The sequence below is a fragment of the Eumetopias jubatus genome, unplaced genomic scaffold (assembly GCF_037043125.1).
Source record: "Eumetopias jubatus isolate StellerSeaLion01/CBP00866 unplaced genomic scaffold, mEumJub1_p1.0 scaffold_1, whole genome shotgun sequence".
Taxonomy (NCBI): Eukaryota; Metazoa; Chordata; class Mammalia; order Carnivora; family Otariidae; genus Eumetopias; species Eumetopias jubatus.
In genome coordinates, this window is record NW_028274807.1 from 168,038,156 (window position 1) to 168,066,003 (window position 27,848).

General features: G+C 48.3%; 1 protein-coding gene across 1 annotated transcript; it reads right to left on the reverse strand.

Annotated features, from left to right (window-relative positions):
- Positions 1 to 3,931: 3,931 nt before the first annotated feature.
- LMCD1 (LIM and cysteine rich domains 1) lies at positions 3,932 to 26,689 on the reverse strand. Its single transcript, XM_028101739.2, has 4 exons — positions 26,507 to 26,689; positions 19,626 to 19,955; positions 6,054 to 6,269; positions 3,932 to 4,090 (listed from the first exon to the last, which is right to left on the reverse strand). Exons 1-4 carry the CDS (start codon positions 26,672 to 26,674, stop codon positions 3,932 to 3,934), a joined length of 873 nt encoding a protein of 290 aa, XP_027957540.2. The 5' UTR covers positions 26,675 to 26,689.
- Positions 26,690 to 27,848: the final 1,159 nt, after the last annotated feature.

Sequence of the window (27,848 nt, forward strand, 5' to 3'; positions counted from 1 at the left end):
GTTTTGTGGTTATGTAGTACAATGTTTTGTTCATGGGAATTACACACTAAAATACTCTGGAGTGATGGGGCATTGTGTCAGCCACACCCTCACACGGTTCAAGAAGAAAAGGTCTTTGCTCTCATCTTGAAACTTTTTTGGTAAGTTTGAAGTTATATCCAAAGGCGGGGTGGGGGGGGGGAAAGCAGGGCTGTTTCTTCCAGAACATCTCTTTCCATTATTCTAAGCAGCTCCCCAGTGGAGAAGCACATTGGCCAGGACCGAGTCACATACAGTTTCTTTTTGGAGCCCAGGGCCACTGGCAACAGTGAATCCTCCAAGAGCCCTAGGCTGTTTGTCCTTGCATTTAGTTGCTGGGTGCTATTGTAAGGATTGGGAAACCAAAGATAGTGAGACTATCCTCTCAAGAAGTTCATGGAGTGGGGGGGGCACGCCTGGGTGGCTCAGTTGGTTAAGCCTCTGCCTTCGGCTCAGGTCATGATCTTGGGGTCCTGGGATGGAGTCCTGCATTGGGCTCCTTGCTCAGCGGAGAGCCTGCTTCTCCCTCTGCCCCTCCCCGCCCCTCCGCTTGTGCTCTCTCTCTCCCTGACAAATAAAACCTTAAAAAAAAAAAAATTTCATTGGGGGAGCCTTTCACCAACTAGTAATTATAGTGCAGTAGCATCACTCGATGATCACGGAGTGCCTGGGATACTCTCAGAGCCCAGATGAACCTAAAACACCCCGGGGCGGGGGTGAGGCCAGGGCAGGCTTCCTAGAGAATGGGAGTAATGGCAATGGCAGCTCTTCTTTTGGCTGAATGGGGGATAAAATCAGGCATGAGGGAACACTGTAGGCTTTTAAAGCATACCCCCTTCCGGTTCTGCTACGGTATGCCCCTCAGCTGTGGCGGTTCCACAGACGAGGCAGCTGTTGGGCGGAGTGTGGAGAACTCTGGGGAAAGGAGCAGTCTGAGCAATGGTGCAGAGGTAGGGAAAGCCCGGAGCATGTCTAGGCCTGGGCAAGCTGTTCACCTGGCTTCGGAGTGGGGAGCAGGAAGCAAGGTGGTTCGGGGCCAGGGAAATTAAGAAGCTTGATTGTAAGGCTAAGAAGTTTTGACTTTCTTCTGGGTGTACAACGGGGAACCCTTAAATGTTTTAGAGGAGGCCTGTGTTTCTGAGCAGTTCATCTGGGCAGTGTGTGGAGAGGGGTAAGTTCGTGGTAGGGAGACTCACTAGATGACTGTCTAGGCAGAAAATGTTCAGGGTGAAATATGGCCTTGGGGATGGAGGAAAAATGATGACAGGAGAGAAAAGACCACGCTGAGTGAACCGGCTGATGGGAGAGGAGTGTCAGAGAGGATTTACTGTTCCAAGTACAAGTGTTGGGTGTCATTAGTAGACATGGGGATGGCAGGAGCATGCTCTGGGTGGTATCTGGTGGGGTCGGTTGGGGGACATCACTCTACCCACAGTGGTGTGGACAAAAAACCAGGACAAAATTAGTCAGGCATCATGCTGGGGTTTCAACAGAAAAGAGAGCATATATCCAATAATCTGTCTAGTCATTACCACCACTGCTTAAAACTCTCTGAAAGCTCCCCGTTGCTCTTAGGACAGACTGGTCTTTTCTGTGGCCCACAAAATTGGTGCACCTCTTGTGTCTCACACCCATCCTCCCTTTCTGTATGCACCACACTGGCCTTCTTTCATTCAATCCCACCCATGGGATACAGTCACCACTGTATTTCCAACATGAGTAAGTAGGTATTGAATAAACTGCTGTTACTTCAGTCACAGGGCCTTTGCACATGCCATCCATGCATCCATGCTTAACCATCTTCCTTTTCCTCTTGGTCTGCTCAGAGTTTACTTACCTTTTAGATCTCAGTTCAAGTGTCACTTTTCCAGGAGCACTTCTCCTGACCTCCCTGATTAGGTCCAATCTCTTTCATATGCTTTATGGAGACATGTACCTCCCCTTTCTGTAATTTTACATTGACTTGTAGGAATATTTGCCTAAGGCCCATCTCCCCCACAGACTGTAAAATCCAGGGGGGCAGGGAGCAGGGAGCAGGGAGCACTGTTCTTTCTGTGAACACTCTTATCTCCTGTACTCAGCATGGGTAATGGAACTCTGTAATGCCCAGTGGTTATTTGCAGAATGAATTAGTGAGTGAGTGAATGAATGAATGAATATTCCATTGGTGCTTCTGGGAAGGGATTGAGAAGCAGGTTATGCTTGAGAAGCATCTTACAGGACAGATAGAATTTCAACAGATAGTTCTGGTCTTCAAGAAACCAGCACAAAACTAGCAAAAGCACAGAAGAGGGCTTGATCAAAGGCAGTTGGTGAATGTCTAGGAGAAATAGGGAAATGGAAATCAAGAGAAACAAAGAGTTCCAAGGCCAGAAAGACAAGCCAGATTTTGGAAAGATCCAAATGTTGCGGAGGTCTTGGTTCTTAACTTGAGACACTGGGGAGCCACGGAGGGTGGGGAAGGAAGATGATACCCCCAAAGCTTCTTTGTGGGGAGACGGACATGACTGGGAAGCAGGTGGCTGGAGACAGGAACTGGAAACAGAAAACATGCAATTGCAATTGCAATACCTTTGGTCAAACATGCGAAGTTGGGGTATTGTAGGTGAGAGATGAGCAGAGTGAAATTCGGGTGGGGAAATGAAAGAAACTTGGCAACAGATGGTAAGTTTAAGAATGAATGAAAGCCACGGGTGACTGGGCTATGGGCTCATAAGACTCATGTCTTTTTTGTCTTTGGATGCCCCCGTAGAAAAAGAGATTCCTTTTCTTAGAAGTCGTGGAAAGGAAACTAATCTGGGAGCTACAAATGCTGAGAGAGGCCATAAAAAGTGAGGAAATCTGGCCCAAAGATCATTTCTATTTGGCTCATTCAGGGTTCAGTTGGCAACATTTAAAAGCAATGAGATTTCTCATAAACATCCCATATTTCTTCAAGACTGCCCACACTGGTCACCGTGTCCCCTGGGGCACCCGTTGGCTGAGCTCAGGTGGCTCTGCGTGGCTGCTCCCCAGCACTCCACCTGGTCTTACTCCCGGAGGAGTTCCCTCATTACCTGTGAAGGCAGCTGACCAGCTCCCAGACGCTGCTCTTCGGTGCAGCAGGAAACACGACATGTTCTATCATGGATCTGGGGCTTCCTAGAACTGGGGGGCGGGGGTTTGGCCTGGAGGACCTACACTCTCAAAGAAATCTGATGAGATCCAGTTGACGAAGAGGCACAGCAGCACTTAGGGTGTCTCCTGCCACTATAGTGCTCAGGGTCACAGAGCTCACTGGACGCCGTGAAATCTCTACCACGGAGTAAATAACTACACCGGGGCATATGTGGACTTCATAAAACTTTTATTGATACGTTTATCACGCCAAAAAAAGGTTTTTTTATTTAAAATTCAAATTCCATTTGAAAAGGAGCCACAAATGATTGTTGGGGTCCCAGCCTGCTCTGGGAGGAGCCCCCACATTCATAAGAAAGCACGCACATTCTACAGCTACGTGATCTGATCACCCAGAACCGTATTCTGGGAAACTCCTAGAGATCCCTTGCAGGACGCCAGCCGTGTCTTTAGTTGGTAGTTGGGAAACAACAACAACAACAACATAACTCCATTCTAAGACTTCTCAGAACATCGCTGGCTTTGAAACTATTGACCCTCAAGGATCTACCACCACCCAACCTAGAATATATGTATGTATGTGTGTGTGTGTGTGTGTGTGTATACATATATATATATGTATATATATATATGTATATATATATGTATATATATATATATATATATATTTTCCCACTGACATATCACTGTTTTTGTTGCTTGCTGCTGGCACATCAGACCCTTAGGATGGCCTCAGCACACCTGGCCTTCCTTCTGGGTGGGATCCTGTGGGTTCTGGCTGTGGATGGGCAGCCTCTCAGGAGCGCTTGGACTTGCTGCAAGTCGGGCACAGAAGCTGCCCCTTGGTGACGATGTACGCCCGGCCGCTCAGCTGCTGCTCACAGCCCTCACAGACAAAGTGTTTTCGGTGCCAGGCCAGGTCTTCCACACGCTGGTAGTCCTCTGAGAATATGATCTGGGGAGGGGAGCAGAGGAAATGCACGACTTGGGTTCTGTCCCTAGTAGAGACAGTGCGTGGAGGACAACTTGTAGATGGCGGTTCCTCCTCTCCCCACTCTCGTCTTGACCTTTAAATGCGTCAGTGGAGGATTCTGACCTAAATCTTAGGCAGTAAGTACAGTATTTGGCACAGGTCATGATTGCATCTTAGCTTCTTAGATGGAAAAAAAAAAAAAAAAAATTCTCCGCCACAGGCACATTTTACTTATCTAGCATCCACAATACTCTTTGGCCCCAGACCAAAGCCCAGTTGTGTTCTGAGACGGGATTACATACCCCAGTGAAGCTAAGGGCCAATGGCCAGTCTTCAACAGCAAGGTCACACAGGATCATGTGGGCTTGGAATAAAGTAACACTTGGAATATGTAAATATGTATATATATGCTCAGGAATCCCTGAGGAGAGCAGAACAGCATTTAAATGCATTTTATGATTTGGGGGGAACCAGCTGCATGACGTTGGGCAAATCACTTCATCTTTCTGTGCCTCAGTTTCCATATCTGTGGAACGGGGACAAAAAACCGACCCATCCCACAGGGTTTTATGAGTTCTATATGTGTTACTACATATGAAGTACCTGGCATAGTGACTGAGACACAGCCGAGGCCATGGCATTGTCATCGACCTCTCTGAGCTTTTCTCTTCTCAAATGTAAAATGGAGATAATGATGGTCTCTCCCTAAGAGACCGCCGTGAGATGTAAATGGCATGTCACCTATCAAGTATGGAGCAAATGGCTGACCCACTGTAAGCCCTTAATAATGGATGGAGTGTTGCGACTCTAAGTATACTGTTGTCCTCACAAAAATGAGGTCGTGGCGGGGCACCTGGGTGGCTCAGTTGGTTAAGTGTCTGACTTCAGCTCAGGTCATGATCTCAGGGTCCTGGGATCAAGCCCCGCATCGGGCTCCCTGCTCAGCGGGGAGTCTGCTTCTCCCTCTCCCTCTGCCCCTCCCTCCGCTCATGCGCGCTCTCTCTCTCTCAAATAAAATATCTTAAAAAAAAAAAATGAGGCTGTGGGGGCAGGCCTGCCGACAGTCCTTCCCCTCTTAACCTCTCTCGAACACACAGTTATTAGGTAAGACAATTGTCGGGCTTTAACTTCATATGGAGAGGAACATGTGGAAGGTGGGAGGAGGGGGGAGGCAGATACTGGCTCAAAATGAAGAAGACATTTCTAACCCTCATACGTGCCAACAATGAAGGTAGTGAGTTTCCTGTTGTCACAGGCATGCAGACAGTAGTTACCATTATCGTAATTATCATTGTCACCGTTAATATACCTTAGAGTTCCTCTAGCCTGAACTCATATTGGAGAGTCAAACCCCTTTCATGGCATCTCTATTGTATTAAGTTAATGTTTTAGTATTATATCATGTCTTCTTGTATTACCTTATAAGACTACTGGTAGCTCCTATTTATTAATTCCTTGGTCAGACCCTGTGCCAAGCATTTTCATGCATGATCTCATTTTATCCTCATAGCAACCCCTTGGGACGGGCCTATTTTCCTCCCATTTTATGAGTGGTAAATTGAGGCACAGGAGTTAGGTAACCACACCACTAATCGTGCAGAGCCAGGTTTGAATGTGGGCAGTCTGCTTTCTGGCACCTGCCGCTCCCCCCAGAGTGTTCTTCTGAGCACTTGGTAAGTGCCAGGCATTGTGCCAAGGACAAGACCTGACAAGAATGATGTGTCTGACCCATCCCGAACAACCCCATGAGTGTGAACTAGTTTCTGCCCCCCTTTGCAAATGGGGAAACAGAGGCCGAGGGCAGGACGCGAGCTCTGAGCCTTAGTTTTCCTATCTGTGGATCACGTCCTCAATGAAGCCACACTCACCTCGGCCTCTGGGTCCTCTCCCACAGTAGTGGGAGTACCCCCCCCACCGCCCGGCACCCCCCACCCCCGACTCTCACCTCATCGCAGCCAGAGCACCGGGGCCGCAGGCTCTCGCAGTAATGGCGGCCACACCAGGGTGCACCGTCCTTCCAGAAGTAGATGAGGTCCACCAGCGGCTCGGAACACTTGACACACACAAAGCAGGTGGGGTGCCACTGCTTGCTGTAGCCTGCCCTGTCTGAGTAGACCACAGGGCTGTCGGCAGGGGCCACTCCCTTGCAGAACTCACAGACCTAGAAGGGGAGGAGGACACCAGGGACACAGGGTGGTCAGGAGAACACTGCGACACGGGTTCGAGCTTCCACTCGTCTCTTTACTTCCTGAGGGCCCTCCAGCTTACTGTACCTCTCTGTTCCTCAGTTTTCTCATCTTCAAAGTGGGATAATAATATTGTCTACCTAGTAGATTGTTGTGTGGACTGAATAGAGTAGTTGTTTAGCTCAGGGAGTCTCAAACTTTTTATCCTCCAGGACCCTCTATATTCTAACAAATTATTAAGAACCCCAAAGAGTTTTTGCTCATATGGGTAATAGCTGTTGAGATTTACCAAAAGAAAAATTAAAACTGAATAAAAAATTAAGTAATTATTAATTCATTTAAAAATAATAAACCGACATGTTAACATAAATATTCACAATTAAAAATAACTGTTTTCCCAAGCTGAAAAATTTAGTGAGAAGAGAGGCACTGCTTTATATTTTTGCAAATCTCTTTACTGACTAGCTCAATAGAGGACTGTGGGATTCTCATAATTGCTGTAGCTCCTCATCTCTTGCATTATGTGGTTTTCTTTGAAATATATGAAGAAAATCTGACCTCACACTGGTATGAAGTTGGTTAAAGGAAGGGAAGAGTATTTTAATAGGCTTTCCAGATCACTGTGGAGATTCTTCCTTATTCTATACCAAAACTGGACAGGTGGTAGTTTCTCAAAAGTCAATGTGGAGTCTGAGCTGTATCAATCAACCTTTCATCCTGGTTACATTAAAATCCAGGACCACCTTGTACTTTGAATGGATCTTTTACCCATTTACGCACATATAATTATTTTTAATGAACTTTAAGTTTTAGAAGAGTTCTAGATTTACAGAAAACTTGTGAAGATAGTACAGAGAGCTCTCATATACTCCACACCTCAATTTCCTCTGTTCTTAACGTCTTAGAGTAATATGATATACTTGTCACAATTAATTAACCAATGTTGATATGTTATTATTAACTAAAGTCCCAACTTTATTTAGATATTCTTAGATTTTACCTAATGTCCTTTTTCTATTCCAGGATACGTTACATTTAGTTCTCATCTCCTTAGGCTCCTCTTGGCTGTGACTTCTCAGACTTTTTTTTTTTTTTTTTTTTTTGAGAGAGAGCGAGAGCGAGCAAGCATGACTGCAGGGGTGGGGGGCAGTGGGAGAGGGAGAGAGAGAATCCCAAGCAGGCTCCATGCTTAGTGAGGAGCCAGATGCAGGGCTCGATCTCATGACCCTGAGATCATGACCTGAATCAAAACCAAGAGTCAGACGCTCAACCGACTGAGCTACTAGGCGCCCCTAGACTTCCCTTGTTTTTGATAACCTTGACAGTTTGGAAAAGTACTGGTCAGGTGTTTTGTAGCACGTCCCTCAACTGGGATCTGATGTTATTGTCATGATAATGTTGGGAGGAAAACCACAGAGGTTGATCGCCATTCTCATGACATACTATCCAGAGTACATACTTAATCCATCAAATCTTTTGAGTCATTTTGGAGTTATTTCTGGCTCCTCACAACTCTGGTGATGCTGACGCGGATGATGGCGCTCTCATTTCCTTAAGTCCAGCACCATGCTCAGGATTGTGCACACCTTACTAATACCCCTTACAGAAACCCTGGAAGGTTACTTCACCTCCTAATTTAGCTCCCTTCTAAGGAAATCATTATTTCCCTCCAGACATGGAAAAACGGAGGTTCAGAGAGATTCAGTGGTTGCTCAGTAATGTACAGCTGATAGAAGGCAAAGATGGGATTTGAACAGGGGCCAAGCCTGACCCGGAAGCCAAGGTTCTTTCTACTGCACTGTGTGTAGGCGCCAGCAAACCGCAACCATGACCAAACCCTGCTGCTGCCTGGACCTGTAAGATCCACCAAGCTAAGAATGGATTTTATGTTTGAACTCCAGTTCAGTGAAATGTTTTCTCCCAAAAAAGAATTCCATTTTTCTTATTAGTGGACCTATATTATGGACTGAATTATGTCCCCCCCACCCCAGATTCCTATGTTCAAGTCCTAACTCCCAATGTGACTGTATTTGGCCATAGGGCCTTTTAGCAGGTTATTAAGGTTAAATGAGGTCATAAGGGTGGGGTCCTAGTCAGATAGGACTGGTGTCCTTATAAGAATAAGAGAGACCAATCCCCCTCTCTCCCATTCTGTGCACGCACAGAGGAAAGGCAGCTATGTACAAGCCAGGAGGAGAGGCTTTATCAGAACCCTATTGCACCGGCACTTTGATCTTGGACACGTAGCCTCCAGAACGATGAGAAAATAAATTTCTGTTATTTAAGCCACCCAGTCTGTGGCATTCTGTTATGACAGCCCGAGCTGACCAATAAAACCTGTATTACAAAAACCTATGCTTAATGATACTATTAGATCTTGAATTTCAGAAATAGAAAACTCGGTGGAAATTTGTTTTCTCTCTTGTTACATAAAGTATCTACATGATATCATCAGTTTTGGCTCTTGGCCTACAACACCTGAAATATTTACCACCTGGCCCTCCACAGAAAATGTTTGCAGAGCCTGGCTTTAGATGAGTACTTGATCTGACTAAGCACCAATTATAGGTCAGCACAAACAGAAATATTTTGCCACGCAAAGAGGAGCAGGCATATGTTAAGAGCCTAAACACTTGGTATTCTTAAGTTATAGACTTGAATTACATTACTTAATATATATTCTTGTATACAGAGAGGAAATAAAAGTTATGATGATGGAAAGTAGGGAAAGAAAACCAAACGACGAGGAATGCCCATGTACTGACAGGGGTCCCTAAGCACAGTAGTTGTTGAGTGAATGGCTAGATAAAAAACGTATTTGGCTAATTGATCCAAACTGCCTGATGATGGTCCTTGGAATGTGCTAGACTTGTTTCAGTTATGCCCCCACGAATGAATGGTGTGAGTCCTTCACCACAACGAAAACCCTGTTCCCTTGCACATGACTGAGTCCCAGCTCCCATGGAGCTCATCAGAGGGTCTAAACCAAAAACAAGTGATGAATCATCATTCATTTATTTTCACCATCCCTTCGGCACATCTGGGAAGTGTAAACTCTTTGGCAAGCACTGTATGAGTACCAAGTGAGTTTTCTGTCTGTCTGTCTTTCTGTATTTCATGGGACGAAATTTCTAGCCCTTTTCCTCTCGCACAGAAGGGACTTAGTGTCAATCCACCAAACACCCAGTTGGGTATCACTGTGATACACCAGTGGGGCTCCCAACTCCAGATTTCCCAGATGTTGCTTAACATGGAAGCAGGGAAAGGGATACAAATGCACCTGGATGCATCTGGGGAGCATTGGAAGGCACCCACACCCGGCAGAAGGAAACAGAGGGATGGGAGGTCAGGAAGGCAGTCTGGGGGCCGCGAGCCCAGGTTATGGTTGCGACTTCTGGAGGTAATGGGGAGCCATTACTGGTTCTTGAGGCTGGGGGCACCGCATTTGGTTCGCGCTGTAGCAAGAGAATTCTAGTGGCGGCAGCAGCGCGGAGGGGGAAGGAAAAGAGAATAATCCGTGCCCGCAGAGCTTGGTCCCCACCACGTCTGAAGGCGCTGTCTCAAGGACTTCCCTCAGTGAGGAGTGTCCCTTCCCTCATTGTTCCCCCGGCATCCCCAACTCGTGGCCTCATTACTGCCAGTAGCCTGCCCTTTTCAAAGCAAACAGTGTCACTGCCATTTTATGAAAACAAGATGTCCGGGTAATGAGCCCTGTCAGCGTGTGTCAGGAACCAATTTCCTCCTCAGGCCTCTGATTTATTTTCTGTGCTCCTTTCCCTGTCATCTCAAAGGGTAGTAGATCGGACAGTGTCCTGGTTCTGTCAGCCTGGTGGCCCCTCAGTCACAAGGGGCAGGCTGGCAACCAAGAGTCAGAATGCCTAGCCTGCTTGGTTCCTATGACCCTGGCCTTGCCTTTCTCTGCACAAACTTATTCTCCTACAACCTTGGTATTGAAGTTGACAGTTTCTAAATTGCAGTGGATGGCCGAGAGTGGGGCTAGCTGTGTGACCTTGGGCAAGTTACCCAACCTCTCTGTGCTTTGGGTTTTTTTACCCATCAAATGAAGACTCTAATAATATTAACATCATATAGTTGTTCTTGGGATTAAATGAGATAATAGAGTTAATGGACTTTATAAGGGCTCAATAATAGCTAGCTAAAATCTCCTGTTGTCCCTACCCCAGCCCTCTTTATAGAGGAGAAGCCTGTGGCTCAGAGGGGTTAAATCACTTTCCCAAGATGACAAAGACATGTTGAAGGCAGGATGTGCTTTTGGTGTGGAGGCCTGGGGTTTCTTTCCGTAATACCACGATCACGCATATTGAAAGGAGGTTATTCCCTCCATCAAACAAAGCTCAATGAGCTTTGTTTTTTCCCCATCTCCATTTTTTCCATCTGTGCACAGCCAGAGGGTAGAGTTGCGTGAACTGCATTGTCAATCACTACCCCAGACTTAGCTACAGTCAGTTCCTTCTCCCAAACCACCCCCTGTAAGACAGTGGTTCTCAGGCTGAGTCTGCCATAGCACCCCCTAGAGGGCTCGTTAAAACAGACCATTGGGCCCCACACCCAGAGTGTCTGATTCAGACAGGTCTGGGATGAAGTACAGGAATCTGCAAGCTCCCGGGGATGCTGGTGTGGTCAGGGGACTCTCAGTTTGAGAACCACTATCATAGAGTGTTTAAAAATGACCTTAAAAATAAGTTCAGCAAAAATGATACCACCAATTTAGTTTGGTTACAGCCCAAAAGCCAATTTGAATTCCTGGGATGCTTAAATTCTAGACAATTTTTAAGAAAGCCCAGTGTGGTCATTCTCAGACTACTTTCCCTATGAAGGAGATACTGTGGCCAAGTAAAAGTCCCTTGGGACTATGTTAAAAGGCATAGAGAAGAACACTTATCGCTATCATATCAATTGGTTCTTATTCATACTCTCAACCATCTAAAATTAGAGCTTGCCCTTGAGAATCTTTCTAACATTTGCCACATAGCTTAATTTGCAGACTATTTCCCCCTTGCGGGGGAGGAGGTGTGGCACAAATCTTTCATTGGTGGAACAAAGGTGAAGTTTCTCCTTGTGCCACTGAAGTCTGGCCCTGTCTCTGTTCAAATGGTGAGAGATTCTGAATGAAAAGGGTCTAAATGAAAGGGTTTGGAAATTCTGTACTTTGGGCCTTTGCCAAGTGTTAAAACACCTGCTTGGAGAAAGCTGAGGAACACTTTAGATGTTGATGCCTCGGGAGCTAAGACCCTGTAGGGTTGAGGTTCCCTTGGTCGTGGTGTGTGGAAATGATGTGGACAAATTCTTGGACACTCCTCCAACCCATCGGTGTCTAAGTCCCTTCTTTTGATTGTTGACACTCCTTAATGACTTGCTTCTGTTGAAACAGAATATAGTGGGAGGGATGTTACTAATTCCTGAGGTAGGGTCGTAAAAAAGACAACACAGTCTCCTCCCCTGGGATCTCTCTCTCTATACACACGTTGGGAGCCCTGGGCAGGCAGGAAAGGAATCCCAAGACCTCTTTGTGAGGGCAACCCTGTGGAGAAGCCACACAGTGAGAGGGGAAGAGGACCAAGGAGCCCGTTCCTGCCTGGTCCAGCCCAGCTGGTTGTGTCTTCCTAGCATTGAAGCCACAGGCCAGTGAGACAACGAGCTTCACAAGCCTCCAGCTCCCAGCCTACAAGCTGTTCCAAATGATGCCACATGGGCAGAGATAAGATATCCTCCACTGAACGCTGTCTGATTGCTGATTTGTGAGCAGGACAGATGTTATTTTTTTAAGCCTCTATACCTTGGGGTGGTTTGATATTCAGCATTAGATGACAAGAACACCCAATGTGGGCAAACAGAATCATTAAGGCTTCTGAAATGGGAGTAACTGAGACACAAAGTGTTTTAGGCAACAGTAGGTTAGGGACAGTGGCCAAGGGTTATGTGGCCAAAGAACTGTCTTTAAGGATGGAGCTGTGTTGGCCTTCAGAGAATGATCAACAGATATGGAGAACCCTCTGAACCAGCGATAATCTCTCTCTTGGGGTTGCCAGAAGTTCTGTCCCAATCATTCTGTTCTTTTCTGGAAGTCTCTTAGCCAAAGGCCTACTCAGTCTAAACCCAGAGTGCCTTGTGAAAATCTCACTATTACAATACAGTAAATATTAACACAAGGGCCTTGAATTCAGGCGCTGGGTTCTTTCCAACACAAATACTCAACAATTTATTTATAAACAGCATCTCCCCATTTCCTCTTATGGTGATTATTCACCATCTTTGCAGCCTCGTGTATCCCAGAGGTTTTTTTTTTTTCTTCTTATTTTTCTTTCCTTTTTTGGCCCAGTGTCATTTCTGGCATCTTTAGACTCTTGCGTTCTGTTCCCCCCACACTGTCATCTTCCTGAGATTCCTCACAGTACAGATTGGGCAGGCTGGGTGCAGTGGTTAGGGTGACGGGCTTTGGAATGAGAGCCATGCCATTGCTTCATCACCAGTGAGCCCTCAGACAAGTCACCCACCTCTCTGAGCCTCAGTTTCCTCATTAGGAACATATGGCAGGCCCTGGCTCATGGGAGATGCTTTACATATGGTGGTCACTGTTGTTGGCCAACCATTTCACCTCACGCTTCTTCTTGGGGCAGATAATTGAATCTGGGGCTCTCTCCCGAGCAAGGTAACATGTTAGGCATTTCTAACTGACTCTCCCTCCTCACTGGTTATCTGATAAAGGGGGAACACGGAGCCAGGAAGGCTTCATAAATGCTACCCTCGGAAGAGAGGCCGTCAGCCTGGGGTGTTCTCAAATCCAGCTTTGATGAGTGTATAGGCAAGGACTGGCTTCCCACCAAAGGAAAAAGCCTTACATGGGGTCGTCTCTGTTGCAGTGGCCGTGTGCGGCGCCTGCAGCTGCATGGTTCCTGAGGAAACAGAAGCTTCCATTGGCTAGAGTCTTTGTGGGGTTTGGGGTAAGGCGGGCCTTAGTTCCAGTTCTGGCTTAACCACTCACAAGCTAGATGACTAGAAAAAGGGGAAATTATATTTTGTAGGAGAATTCTTAGGATTCAGTAAAAAAAAAAAAAAAAAAAAACTATGTGACACCATTGGCATAGTGCCCGGTACAATCTAGATAGTCAAGGGATGGCAGCCGACATCATCATCATCGTCATCCTATTAACCTATAAAATGGCAAAATGAAGTTGGATAAAACCAAAGTAATTCATAAAAAGCTAGTAACCATCTTTTACAGCGGTTCGAGTTCTGGGGTGAGCAAACTACATCTGTGGGCCAAATCCTGCCCACCACTTGTTTTTGCAAATAAAGTTTTATTGGCACACGGCCATCGTCATTGGTTTAGATCCTGTCTATGGTCTATGGCTGCATTAGGGCCACAAGGCCAGAGTGAGTAGTTGTGACAGAGACCGTATGGCTTGCAAAGCCTAAAATATTTACCATCTGCCTTTTACAGGAAAAATTAGCCAGCTCCTGTTTTAGTCAATGGAATATGATGCAGCCTACTCCAGAAAAAAAAAAAAAAGATGCTTGTGAAGCTTATGTGGCAACATGGAAAAGTATTTATAGCATAAAAAATGGGATAAAGGGAATTTTCTGTGGAAAAAAAAATCCCTTTAATGTCATTAAAATATCTCCATTGTAAAGAAGGAGGGAGGCAGATGTTGAGAAGCTTGGTAACCATGGCGATTTCCTGGGCCTTTTGGCCCGGGTCCTCCAGCTCAGACAAGGCTCAGGATGCGGGGGTGGGGCGCTGGTTTCAAATTCCCAGAGAGGGGCTGGCAGGAAAGCCAGCCTGCTGAGCCCACAAGCCAAACATCTGCTGCACAAAGGTTTGGAAGTCCCTTGCCCACAAATATGTCCCTTGTTGGGGCAGGAGTCGGGCTGAGCAGCCAGCTGCTGTAAGTTTCCATCTGAGAGGCAGACCTCCGTGGGAGGGGTGCTGAGGGGAAGGGGCTGGGTGGGGGCACCGGCAGGGATGATAAACACTAAAGGGTGGAGATTACTCTGAGTGCTATGTTCTGGCTTTCTTTCCCCTTTCTTCAGTTACAAGTTTGGGGTGTAGGGAGAGGCGGAAATTCCACGCCCAGGAAATCCGTATATTTCATTTCTGAGAAAATACCAAGTAAGCATTCTAAAGGCGGGGAAATGGTTTGGTGGGGCTGTTAACAATCAGAGCACTGAGGTCATTGCCCTCGCGGCCCAGGCGCTCCTAGGTTCCATCCAGGTGGGAGAGGTGGGGAGCAGACGGCCTGGAAAGTGGATATGGAGCTTTGCCATGCTGGAGCAAATGTTCCAGGTTGCTGCAGTTGGCAGTTCCCTGGCCATGGAGACCTCTGAAGCCCTCCAAACCCAGGAGAACTCATGGTGGGTGAGACTGGGGTGCGGTGGGCAAGTCCTTCCATTGTTCTTGGCATACAGACAAGAGGCCCCCAGATTCTTCACTGGATTGGGCTGTGGGTGACTCCAAACACGGCTGCTCATCCAGCAAACATAAATGAGCACACCTTTGTGGTGTTGGCCCCACCCCAGGGCTGCTCATAATCCTCAGGGCTGGTGATGCACAAGGACCTGGGATGGGAGCCCCAGCCCCACCTCTTATCCACAAGCCTCTTAACCCCTCTCTGCATCAGGTTCCACATCTGCGAAATGGGTGTAACAACCCCTACCTCTCCTGCTAGTTGTTAGGAGGGTTCGAAGACATGAATGAGCCTGCTGAGGGTTCGAAGACATTAAGTTCCCCTCCCACCTGCCCCCCTTCCTTGCCAGCATATACACATGGGGCAAGTAAAGGAAAGAGGGAGGTGAGATATTTTGGGTTTTTAATTGGCCCCACTGATTCAAAGGGCACGCTTCAGGTGACAGCGGCTGAGGTAGTCCCTGGGATTTTTCTACTGCGGTGTCTCCTCATGAAGACAGATACCTCCAACAGCATTTCCCAGGTGTCCTGCATCTCTTAACCTCAGTGTAATAATGATGCTTTTGAAGAGGGTTGCTCTGAGGTAGGCAAGGACAGCCACAGCTCTTGGGTTCACTCCTCAGATGTGCCTCAGCTGATGTGAGGTTCCCCCGTCCCGTCAGGGGGGGCCTGAGTGCGGGCCCGGAGCTGGAAAGCTGGGGTGCACATCTGTGAGCCAGACTCAGATCCGAATAACCCTGAAGGCCCAGCCACACGGGGGAGTTGGGCTCAGAGGGTACTGTTCCCCCCAGCCGTCTGGCCCACCCACTGTTCTATGGCCTCACCCCTAACTCAGCCCCTGGGGGCATTTCCACATGGACAATTTGGAAAAGGCTTCTGGCAATAGCGTTCCTCGGGTCTGGATAACCCTTTCCTCTGAGCACATTTTGGTGGAGGAGCTTGGTGAGGAGGACTCCAGGGTCTCACTCAGCCGTTGCTGGCTTCAGGCCCCTCCCAAGCTCTCTGAGGAAGGACACCACAGTAACAGGCGGATAGCAGCTTGACGGAGCCAAGCGAGCTCACTGGAGAACTGCCCTGCCATGTAGGCTGACTGTAGTGTGGAGGAAAGGGGGCTTGTGGCCTCAGGCTGCTGAATAGTGTGGTTGTGTGGGGTATAAAGCAGTGTATAAAGCAGTTCTGAGTTTCCAGAACTCCCTGTGGACCATTCAGTGGGGAATGGGGAATGGGAGAGTGCCGTGCAGTGTCCTCAAAGCTGGACTCCCTAAGCCAGGAGGCCAAATACATCTAGAAAATGCCTGCGTTGTCATCTCTTCAATCCTCACCATATGCCAGTTTGGCGATATCATTTTTCCTGAGCTTTTATATAAAGTTATTTTTATACTCCTTAGCAGTGGTTCTCAAAGAGTGGCCCCCAGACCAGCGCCAGCATCAACCTGGGTGCTCAGTAGAAAAGCTGAGTCTCTGGCCCCACCTGCCCCTACTAAGCAGGGAGCTCTGGGGTGGGGCCCAGCCCTCTGGATTTTAACCAGCCTTCTGGGTGACTTAAGTTTGAGAACCACTGCCACAGCCTACCAGAGGCTCTCCGAAGATCCTACCACAAAGAAACCCATGTAGTTTTGGTCACTCTCAGGTCTCCTAACCTTACATGGCCATGTAACCCCTTTGTGGCCTAATATCTATTAGTTTTCCAAGGAACAAGCTTTGGGCAACAGGAAAGATGGACTTGGGGTCTGACAGAGGTTGGTTCAAATCCCACAGCTTTTCTTTTTAAGTTCTTGGATGGCTGGGAGCTTTAAATCAGATACTCTAGTGCTTAGCGCTACCCTTGATTCAGAAAAAGCCTGCCACACATATAGCTGCTAACGATAGTAATAATGATCATTCTTTGGATGATAAACCATACTACGTCACCAATATAGTTCTAGGAAAATGGGTTTCATGTGCCCTTCCTTTTGCTTCCATTTTTTCCCCTAAATCACCACTTGGATTTGGGATGTCAGTGTGAGTTCTACAGTTTCCTCCCCACATCTGGGTTCTCAAATTGAATGCCCTGGCCACTCTGGCAGAGTTCATTGTCCTCATCAGGGGAGCAAAAATCAGGATTCCTGCCTGATGCTTGGCTCTGGTAAACTCTCCTACACTGCCCTTTTATGAGAAATAGAAGGCAAAGCACACAGGTTGGCCAGCACCCATGTCCACTTAACATGGCTACTCACTGGGCTAAGGCAGAGCAGTGCAGGCAGCACACATCCACAACTAAGTTTGGGGTTGCTGGGGACACACTATCTATGGTCTAAGTCTATCTAGCTGTCTTTATAGGATTTGCTCCCTGGATTCAAGGAGATAAACAGGGAGTTATAAATAAGAGCACCCAGCCTTCTTTCTTCCTGGAACAGATCATAAGCAGGGTTTTATAACTCTGCATCACGTAGTAGGACAAGTACTGGATCCAGGTTCTACTCCTTAGAAACTATGGGACCTTGGAAAAGTTACCTACCGTCTCTGAATCTCTGATTCCACACCTGTAAAATGGGTTTGGTGAAATTCACCCCACTAGGCAATTGTGTGAATTAAACAAAGACCTTGAAAGAGTGGGCAGGTATCTGGCACAGAGCAGGTGCTTAATAAATGTGAACTTGAATCCCATCATCCTCCTGGGCAATATGGCCATCTAGATTGTCTCCATCGTTTGAGGCTCTATTTAGTTAGAACACTCACTTATTCATCCATTTGTTCATTCATTCATGGTTCACATATTTATTGAGCGCCTACTATCTCTATCAGTGGCACCTGCTGAAGATACAGAGATGAAAAAGACAAGCCAGCAGCACCTAGAGGTGACATAAATACATGACATACAGACCTGAATCCACTAATTACATGACTAATTATCTAAGCAAGATTGGAGTTCGGGTAAGGAAGGAGAAGGCCATCTTCCCCAGCCAGCCCAGCCCAACCAATACGGGCTTCCTTTAAATTCCCTGTTCATTGTCTCATCTTGTTGTTTATATACTTCCAAACTGTCACAACTACTTCCTAAAGTTGATGGTAGGCAGAGACCTGGCATTTCAGGCCACCTTTGCCCCACTTCCCTGCTGTGCAAATATGTGGGGCTGAGTCAAGGATAAAATATGTTCTCAGATCAGCATAGCTCTCCTGGGAATGGCAATTGGGAAGTGTCACAATGACTTAAAGAGATCGCCCTCCAACTTGGAATTGGGTGGTATTTATGCTTTAAGGACAGATGACTATTTGGATAGAGGGCTGGGGGGAGAGGAGACTAATTTATGAAACATGGTAACTGATCTAAATTTTTTTTAAGTTGCTGGGACATGTATTCTTCCTGAAAAATAGGTCTTTTCAACACATATCCAAATTTGTGGTAGGGAAAATAAGTTTTGTTTTTTGTCTTAAAGTTCTCAGATTAGGGGCACCTGGGTGGCTGAGTCAGTTAAGCGTCTGAGGTCATGATCTTGGGGTCCTCAGATCAAGTCCCCCGTCAAGCTCCCTACTCAGCGGGAAGTCTGCTTCTGCCTCTCCCTCTGCCTCATCCCCGGCCACCGCTCCCCCCGCTGCTTGTGCTCTCTCTCAAATAAATAAATAAATAAATAAATAAATAAATAAATAAATAAATAAAATCTTTAAAAAAAAGTTCTCAGATTAACAGTGTGAGGCCATAGTTCACTGGATGGCAATTCCAGATGAATGGGCCAACACATGGGGATTGGACATGCAGGATGCAGGTTTTGGATGACAAGTTTGAGTCACTGCAGGGAAGAAGGAGCCCAGCCCTCTCTGAATGTAGTGACAGCATCATTGGGGTTGCCATCTCCCTGGGATGTCTGGCTCACACAGGAGCCTGCCAGCCTGTTAGCAGCAAGGCAGGTAATTTGCTTGAGGGCTCCCTGTATTGGGACCTTTATCTCCAAATCCCAAATAGGGGCAGTTGAGGCCAGTTGGCTGATAGGGGCAGAGGGCAAAAGGTAGAAGGCGGCCAGAGGCCAGGAAACAGTAAACATCAGTCCTTGGTGGCACCTGCCTCAAGCTAGTCCTCTTACCTCCTGTGGGGCAGATTCAGGCAAACCAATCCATGAGGCTTTCACCTCCCAGACACTCTGGCTTCTGCAATTTTTCTCAAACAGCCCCCAGGAGCTCACTCCCTTACAGCATATCTTTTACATGCTACTCGAGGATGCTACCAAAGCACAGCTCAGATCCTGTGACGCCTCCCACCCACAGCCTGTCACAGCTCCCCGTGGCCCTCAGAGGGATGTCCAACATCCGTGCTATTCTCCTATGTGCGGACAGGGTCTTCTGCCTGTTTGATTTCCTGGGGCTTGGCAGAGAGTACAGGCTAGTCAATACTTGAGGGACGAGGCTTGCTGCTTTAGGAAGCACGCCCCTGCTGACCTGGCCAGCCTCGGGTCCCCACATCCCCCAGCACACCGTGCTTTCAGTCACATGGGACTCCGCTCAGGCCTCTGGCTCCACCGTGCTCTCTGGAACTTTTGTACATGCTCATCTCTATAAGGTGGCACAGAGCTTCCCTGCCAAGCCTGAAGACTTGGATGCATCCTGGTTATTCTTTCCAGGCTAGGCTGGGCCCCAGCTCCTCCTCCAAGCCGACCCTCACCCCAGCCAAGGTTCGATGCCCTTTCTCTAAGGTGTGACAGTTTGGTAGTCTGGGACCTCCCCTGGATGATGAGCCTCTCAAGCACGGTGATTGTGTGTTATTTTCCGCAGGACAGTGCCTGGCCCAGAGTAAATGAGCACCACATAGCTGCTGGCGGGATGAACGCATGAATGGATGCATGAATGAGGGGAAAAGCCTGGAGCTGGGGCCCCAACTGCGCAAGCCCTGGGCCTGGTGGTTCCAGCCACACCGGGAGGCCGGGGAGAGACTTACGTATTCTTTGGATGGGTCGCCGATGCTGCCGTTGGTGGTTGGGGCCGTGGTCTCTGTGCCCTCTGGCTTTTCTGGCTGCTTCCCCTCCTCCTTGGGCAAGCCCCCCTGCCCAGGGAGGGCCACCTCTCCCACGCCCAGCGCCTCGCTCTTGTACTGCTTGACAAATTCTTCCATCACTTTCACCTCGTTCTCCAGAAGTCCACGGCAGCGAGAGGGGTCCTGGTCGTAGATGGGGAGCTGGTGCATAAGCTGGCGGCGGCGGTAATAGGCGCCCTCGGTGCCTGTCACTGGCTGCTTCTCCTTTGGGATGAGCTCCATGTACTGCAGGCCCTAGTGGGGAGGAGATAAAGCAACTGTGATTTGCAGGCACCCACACAGAGATCTGGAACGGGCGAAGTTTCCAGCTTCTTCGGGTTTTCTGCAGAACCTGAGGATGGTCAAGGCAGCAATGTTGTCAATCTGGCAACACCCCATAGAGGCCTAAATAAGTTTCTGGATGAGAATGGTGTACTTTAAGTCAGTGTTCATTTTAGATTCGTGGACTTTGAGATACAGGTTTGGTTTCCTTCAACACTGAACATTTTTACTTCATTCACCTCATGGCAATGCTCCTAATTAAAAAAAAAAAGTCAATCTAGCTTAAAATTGCTTTTCTTAGAAAAGTATAATTAAATCATTATAGGCATAAGGTATTTCATGGTTTATTAATTTAAAAACAGGCAAAGGCACCTTCTAATAGGATGAATTGACAAGGTCTCAAGGTAATAACATTTCCACATCAGTATGACTGGTAACCATCTGAATACTAATATGTCCATAGATAACTGTCCAATTTGGCTTTTTTTTTTTTAAATGAACAGTAATCTTATACTTGGGTGGCTGCCAGGGATGGGGAGATTAGGGGGAGATAAAGGTCAAGGCCAGGCAGCATGAGAAAGTATGAAAGGCAAATTGTTTTCCTTGACAACTGTTCTTGGCATCTGGGCTTATGACCCTGACACCCCCACTAGGTTGCTTGATTCCCACTGCCCAGGTGGCTGTTTCCATATTAACCCTCTTGGAACCTGCCTGCCCCATATCACATCACTTGGGGCTGTACTCATTTTGGAACTGAATTGTGTGAATCAACATGGAAAGTCATACAGCAATTCATAATGACACCCCCTTGTTGTTGCTTGATGTTGGGGAGTAGGGGTGAGGAAGTGGTGGGAGGGGCGTACTAGTCCAGAGCCTGGTTTGCTGAGTTTCATAATAAATGCATTCCGGATGAGAGTTTTGGAGAAGGGAGAGGCAGGTGACCTGCGTTCCCATGGGACTCATGAGGCGAGCAACAGCTGTGGATGCCCCCTAGGGGGCTCCGTCCTAGATGCTGGAACATCTGGCTGAGCCTTCTTCTGGCTCTGTGGGCTCATGGCATACGCCGTTACTATCCCTTCATCTGCACAGTCCCCAGCACTTTTCTAGGTGCTTTGCCAGATACAGGAGATGGCCTAGGTGGTGGACAGAGTCCTGGGGTGTCAGAAAATGTGGGGTTGTAGCTCCTGCCCTGCTTTTGTTCTCTGTGTAAGACTGAGAAAGCACCCAGCCCCTCTGGGCCTCAGTTTCATCATCTGCAAAGTTTGGGGTAGATAAGACTGCATGATCTTCAGGGTCCTGACCACTGTGAGAATTCTGTGGTGACCTCACTCAGTCCTAACCTCAACTATGAGAGAGAAGTGGTAGCACCGACCCGAGTCTACAGGTCAGAAAAGTGGCTCAAGGAGTCCATGGATTCTGGTTGGCCCAAGAGGCCAAGACCGTGAGCCCCCACATATGGAAGAAGAAGCACAAGGGGGCCACTCAGCTGACTGCGTGTCTGGAAAGGGCTGAGTCCTGACTCTGTCTGGGGAAGGCAGGGGGGATGTGGTTTTTCTCTGGGTCAGTATGAAATTGCAGGGGCTTCCAACACGAACATGCCAGGCAGGTAGGTGTGAAGAATCTAGTCTCACACTTTGGGGTGCGTAAGAATCACTGGATGACATGGTGACTGATTTAGGAGTCTCTGAGGGGCCTAGAAGTGAGCACTTTTGCAGGTCCTCCTGGGTGAGTGTGAAGCCGGATATCTGAGGATCGGGGCCTCTCTGGGGACAGTGGGTGGCGGGACAGGATGTGACCCTCAGAGGACAGGGAGAGCAGCAGACCAGCAGCCTACAGTCTGGGGCAGGGCACAGGGCCCTGGGGAGACGGGTTAGGGACAACAAGACGGGCTGTGGGGGGCAAATACCTCCCACAGCCATTCCAATTTTGTGCTGGGGCCTGCCCTGCTCCCAGGATCTAAGGAAGGATTTTGGAGAAGTAGAAACAAGGGCATTGCTCACGGTGCCAGAATGGGCACCCAGACTTGGCCATCATCTCATTCATTCCAAGTGTTGAAGCAGTTCCAGTTGCATGGCTGATGGAGCTCATGGGAGCGGAGCGTAACCTCTTCTCCTACAAAGGCTGCTGGCCCGCCCCCCCCCGCCCCCCAAGGTTGAGTGGTTGAAGGCATGGTGGTGCCTACGATCTGGGCACCCTTCTAGGTGCCTGACCTGCGCTAACCCATCTAATTCTCATAGAACCCCTAGGAGGAAGGAATTAATATTACCCTTTGAAACACTGAGGCACAGAGAAGGAACCTCCCGAAGCTCCCACGACTTGTCTGTAGTTGAGACAGCTTGGTACTCAGCAGCTTGGGTCTCAACCACGTGTCTGTGACTTCTCTAGAAGATGAATGATTTGCCAAGAGAAAACGATTTCCTCCAATCTCTAAGAGAGTTTCCTTTGGTCTTGGGCAGGGTGCGGAGGCTGTGTAAGCACCGCTTAGGGCCACCATCTCCCAGTCCCTGGATACATCTGTGACTCCACCTTCAACAGCAGGTATCCCTCCCTGTTTTGCGTTACAATAAACACCAAGGTAGAAGTCCTGCAGCAGTGGCCCCCTGCGGGTAGGTGCTGGCCACCTGCTTGTCAACCCTGCATTCAGTGTCCTTTCCTGGCTCTGTCCTGGCTACAGGTGTTTGTGGCCCGCAGAGTTAAAGGATTCCTGGCCGGGGCCCTGGAGACAGGGATTTTTCCTTCCCCAGGAACCCAGTGTTCCTGTCACAGCTCAAAGCCCCAGCTGGGCACCGCAGCATCCCGCTGCCCCTGGCGTGTCTTCTGCGATGGCTGGCCCTGCCTGGCTGGCCTTGTCTGGCTGGCGCCAGCAGCGGATTGACACACCTGCGGCAGACTCTGCTCGCTGAGCCTGGGGAGGGTATCAGAGTCTGCTGTTCAGACAAGCACACTGGTTGGTGTGGGCTTGGGAAGGGGAGGATGGGGACAGAAGGCAGGGTCAGAGTGGGCTGCCTGTGCCGTTCAGAGCTTGTGAGAGAATCTCTCAGGAATCTCTCCGGGAAGCTGATTAAGGTCATGTTCCCCGAACCTTTAGCAATAAGCCTTTTCTCGGAGCAGCTGGAAAGGTTGGTTTAGGTTTCAAGTTTTTCGCGAGGACCTTTGAGTCATTTGGTGCTCCGCTGTCTGGCTGGGACATCCTGGGTGAAGGGGTTCCCAGAATCGGTCTTTGTCGGGAGAGGAATCAAAGGGCAGAGAGAAAAGTGGGAACGAAAGGTGCTTTATTCCCATGGTTGGGCAGGAGGAGGGGCATGGACTCCGGACTCGGAAGACCTGACCCTGCCTATTCTTTCTGCTTCTCCAGCTGTCAGGCAAGGATGGTCAGTGGGCTTCATGGTACATGTCAATCCTAGTCAATAGTGGCTACTTGGAGTGCTGTCTCGAGGAGGATTCTGAGGCCCAGTGAGGGCTCTGTGGGAGACAGTGCCCTGACTGACCAGCAGTGTTTGCCACGGGTATGAGTGCCACACCGGCAGAGCCTCCTCAAAAGCCTCTGTTTGCTCCCCTATAAAATGGGGTTATTATGCACGTAAGGAGTGGTGAGGTGTTGATGATATATCTATATGCCTGTCTGTCTCTCTATCTACCTGTCCAGAATGCTCAATGGATGCTGGTTCCCTTCATCTTTTCCTCCTTGCCTCCTCCCAAATCCTGGATAGCCTTCAAAGATTTACCCAAGTCCCTCCCTATTCTTAGAAATTTATTCCCTTAAAAGTGCTAATCCAAGATACCTGCTTCTTTCTGCTTCTCCTCCTACCTGTCTGGTTCTCCTGGCCTGGCTTGGCAGGGAAGAGCCTAAGCTTTGGAGTCAGGGAGGTCTGAGTCCAAGGCCTGGCTCTGCCATTTAAGCCAGCTATGGGACAGTTGGCTAGTTGTGTCACTTCTTGGAGCCTCAGCATCCCCCTCTGTGGATAAGTGTAGTCATAGTCCATCCCTAACAGTGTTGGAAAATTAGATGAGACCGTGCATGTATAGCTCTTAGCATAGTGCTTGGCACAGGTAAGTACTCAATAAATACTAGCCATTAGGTTTATTGTGACTAGTCTTTAATGGTTTAAGAATTTCTCCGTTTTTCATTCTGGTTGGGAAGGATGACAGCAAGAACCAGTCCCATTTCCAAAATATAATCAGTCCTGATCACTTGGTAATTAAAAAAAATGTTGGGAGGCTGAATGGGAAGAGAGAACTGTCCAATCTCAGAAAGGCAACTTGCTCAGGCAGGCCAGAGGGGGGGCAGACAGAGGGCCCTTTATACCATGTGGTTTTATGAGCCAGCATTAATCACAGCCTGACGATGCCTTCCTCTGATTAGTCTGGGGCCGAAGCACTTGGGGTTTTCACCAGCCAGTTCCTGACGCCCACAGCCAGCTCTTTTACGAGCTGCTTGCTTCAGTTTCCACTGACATCTTGGAGACCTGCTTGATGGCTTACCCAGACCTGGGCGCTGGAGGCAGACCTGAATGCGGAGCCGACTGGCATGTCCCAGCACTGCTATTGTTGGACATCACCTTCTGTGGCCCGGATGTGCCCCTGCCTAGCCCCTCCAACTGGTGAAGGCCAATTAACCATGCTGTATTTCCTTACATGTAAAATAATTCCTATTTCACAGGGTGGCTGAGCTCACAAATGCTGACATATTCTTTTTAAAATATGTCTTCAAAAAGTATAGCTTTTAAAAAAGCATCTTGCCAATCTCCACTTGATCTAGAAGGGAGTCCCCCCATCTTTCCCCCACTTAAGCTATAGCCTAGAACTGTGCTGCTCAGACTCTCTATGGTGAAGGATCAGGTTTTTTTTTGTTTGTTTGTTTGATTTTTCTACCTATTGCAGAATGATTTGTGGGCTCACCGCATGAGATGAGAATGTAGCTCATGCCACGTTGAGATTTCCACGTGAGTCTGACCACAGTGGAATTCTGTTCAGTGAGAAGACGTCTCTGATCACATGCTTGGATGTCAATTGCTACCAAATTTCCCCAGCATTTCTTCTCAATTTCTGTACCTCTCGTTGTGGACCAATCACAGGATTTTGTGGCAGTGTCAGTCCACGGACCACATGTGGCCAGAGGGGTGATGTAGTACAAATACTCATCAAACCTACTATGTGTCCTGCATGATGCAAGGTGCTGGGTAGGATGGTGCACAGGACAGGCATGGTGTCTGCCCTTGTGGGCCTCGCTTCACTCCAGTGAGAGAGATGATAACTAAGCAAAGATGCACCTAAGATAACTACACATTGCAATCAAAGCTTCTAAAGAAACACGAGAACTGAGAGAGAAACAATGTAGCTAGAGGGTAGGTGGCATCTGCTGTAGATTGGGTGGTTAGGGAAGGCCTGTCTGGGACCTGTCAGAAAGACCCAGCCATGCAAAGAGCAGGGAAAGGACCTTTCAAGTAGAGGGAACAGCAAGTGCAAAGTCCCTGAGGAGGGCAAAAGCCTAGAGCATTCCAGAGCAGGAAAGAGGAAGGTCAGGGCGCTGTAAGGTAATGAGTGAGGGGTCATAGCTGGAGCTGTGGGAGGACTCTGAAGCCTCTCCTTTTTCCCCAGAAGAGATTTAATTAAAATGCCTGGCTTGCATCTCTAAAACTGTAGGGCCTTTTTAATCTCATTAACTTGTGGAAACCACCTAGGCCCTTGCTATTCCAGGTGAGGTCTGGGGGCCAGCGGGATCGGCATCACCTGGGAGAGTGTCAGGAGCGTGGAGTCTCAGGATCAGCCCCAGGCTCACTGGATGTATTTCAGCAAGCTGTCCAGATGATGTATATGCTTGCTGAAATCTGAGGGGCACTGGTCTGGTCCGCTGGGTCTTGAAGGTGGCTGCATGTGGGATTACCTGAGGAGTTAAATGCCCATGTCTGGTGATGGCGATCCTGCAATCTAGAGCTTCTGATTTAACGGTCTGGGCTGAGGCCTGTGCATGGGGACTTGTTATGGGTCTTTGTAGTTGGGTGGCCAGGGTGTGACCTTGTCCTTCTCTGGGTGCCTCTTCCCTGGGGTTGTGTAAAGCTAGTTTGGTTCTCCCTTCCAAGCCCAAGAGGCCTCCGCTGTTGGAGAGGGCATAGAACTGTTTCTCTGCTCGCCCTCAGGCCTGCAATGGGTATATCCCAGGCCACTTTGAGGGGAAATGAACATCTCACACATGAAGACAAGCACTCTGAGAGTTTGGAATGATAAACCATCCTTTGTTCAGAAGTGGGGAGCCCAAATGGAACCATGGACGACCCTGGACTAGAGCTGGAAGGGCCTTGGAATTCATAGAGACACTTCTATCCATTTCATGGATGAGGAAAACCGAGGCCCAGGGAGTTTTCACTTCAAGATCACATAGCGAGGCAGGAGCAGGTTCAGAACCAGAGCTATTCCTATCATTTCTATAATCCCGCCCTCTTCTTAACCTTATCTTTGACATTCAGGCCTGACGAACATGTACAAGGATAGGAAAACAACCACTTGGTTGGAGGAAGTTGCCTTACCAGTTTCTGGGTGACTCCAGGGGGGGCCCACTCATAGGTGATGGTGTCAAAGGTGGGATCTTTCCCAGTGGCAATGGGATTGGTCATGATCATCCGATTCCGCTTGTAAATCCGGATGCCGTCCCCGCCTTTCACCCGGGCCGTGAGGGTGGAATACTTGGAGTCCATCAGCAAGCGGCCAATTTTCCGATCGTCTTCCAGCTCAGAGCTGAAGCAGTGGTCTTCGTGGCTGCATTTGCATGACTTGCATATTTTCCTGGGGTGGGAGGTTAATTGGAACATGTGAGATCAACCTCCAGAGAAGAAGAGCAGAGTCCCCTGCTGGTAGCATCTGCCTTTTTGAAAGCAAGTTCAAGGTTCAGCCTTAGTAACTTGGAAGGGTTGGCAGCAGACAAATGGTAACCTGAGATCAAAAGGCCTCTGGGATTGGGAACTGCATCTGGGAGACTATCAGTCTATCTGTGGGGAATGTGGGATGTGACTTTTGCTGGTAAAAAGAACAGCACATTTTTACTCACTTTGGGTGTGACAGCAAAGGCTGTTTCATTCATTAGAGATGCTCGAAAGCAGGAGTCTTTATGACCTGTGGGCTGAACCCGGCCCACAACCTCCTTGTGTAAATAACGTTTTATTGGAACACAGCCATGCTCATTCACTTACATACTGTCTGTGGATGCATTTGGGCTACAACGGCAGACTTGAATAATTGCAACAGAGACTGTGTGGCCCACAGAGCCTAAAATATCCACGATCTGGTCCTTTATATAAAAAAAAAAATGCTGACCTCTGCTCTAAGGAATTATTGAAATTGTCTCCCAAGATTCATGAGCCTTGGAGCTTCAGCAGCTTTCAACTCTTTAGCATCCACAGTGAAGTTAGAATACAGCGGAAAATTTTCTTCAAGGAATGGGTGGATAGGACCCAGGGGGAAGGGAATGAGCTCAGAAAACCCCTTGGGCTGGAGAGATTGATGTTCACTGGCAAGGCTTTGTGGTGAGGCTGAGAGAAGGAAAAGCATCCTGGGGAAGTGTCAAGTTCACTTGAAAGCCTGATGCTTCTGTCTGACAATTAAAAACTAAAGCATCTGGCTGCTTTGTGCCATGCTGTTAAGGTTTCAAAATCTAGAGTGTTCTCAGTCTAGAGGAAAACCGCTTCCCTCCCTTTCCGGCCTGACACCTGAGGCCTGCTGTATCTCGGCTGCTCTCACGCATGAGATTTAAGAACTCGTTAAGTAAAATGAGCAACGTCAAGACCTGCAACAGGGATGAGGCAGGCCTGAGCAAGAGAGATGCCACTGCAGTAGCATGAGCGCCTCACAGGCGGGCATGCCTGAAGGAATCCT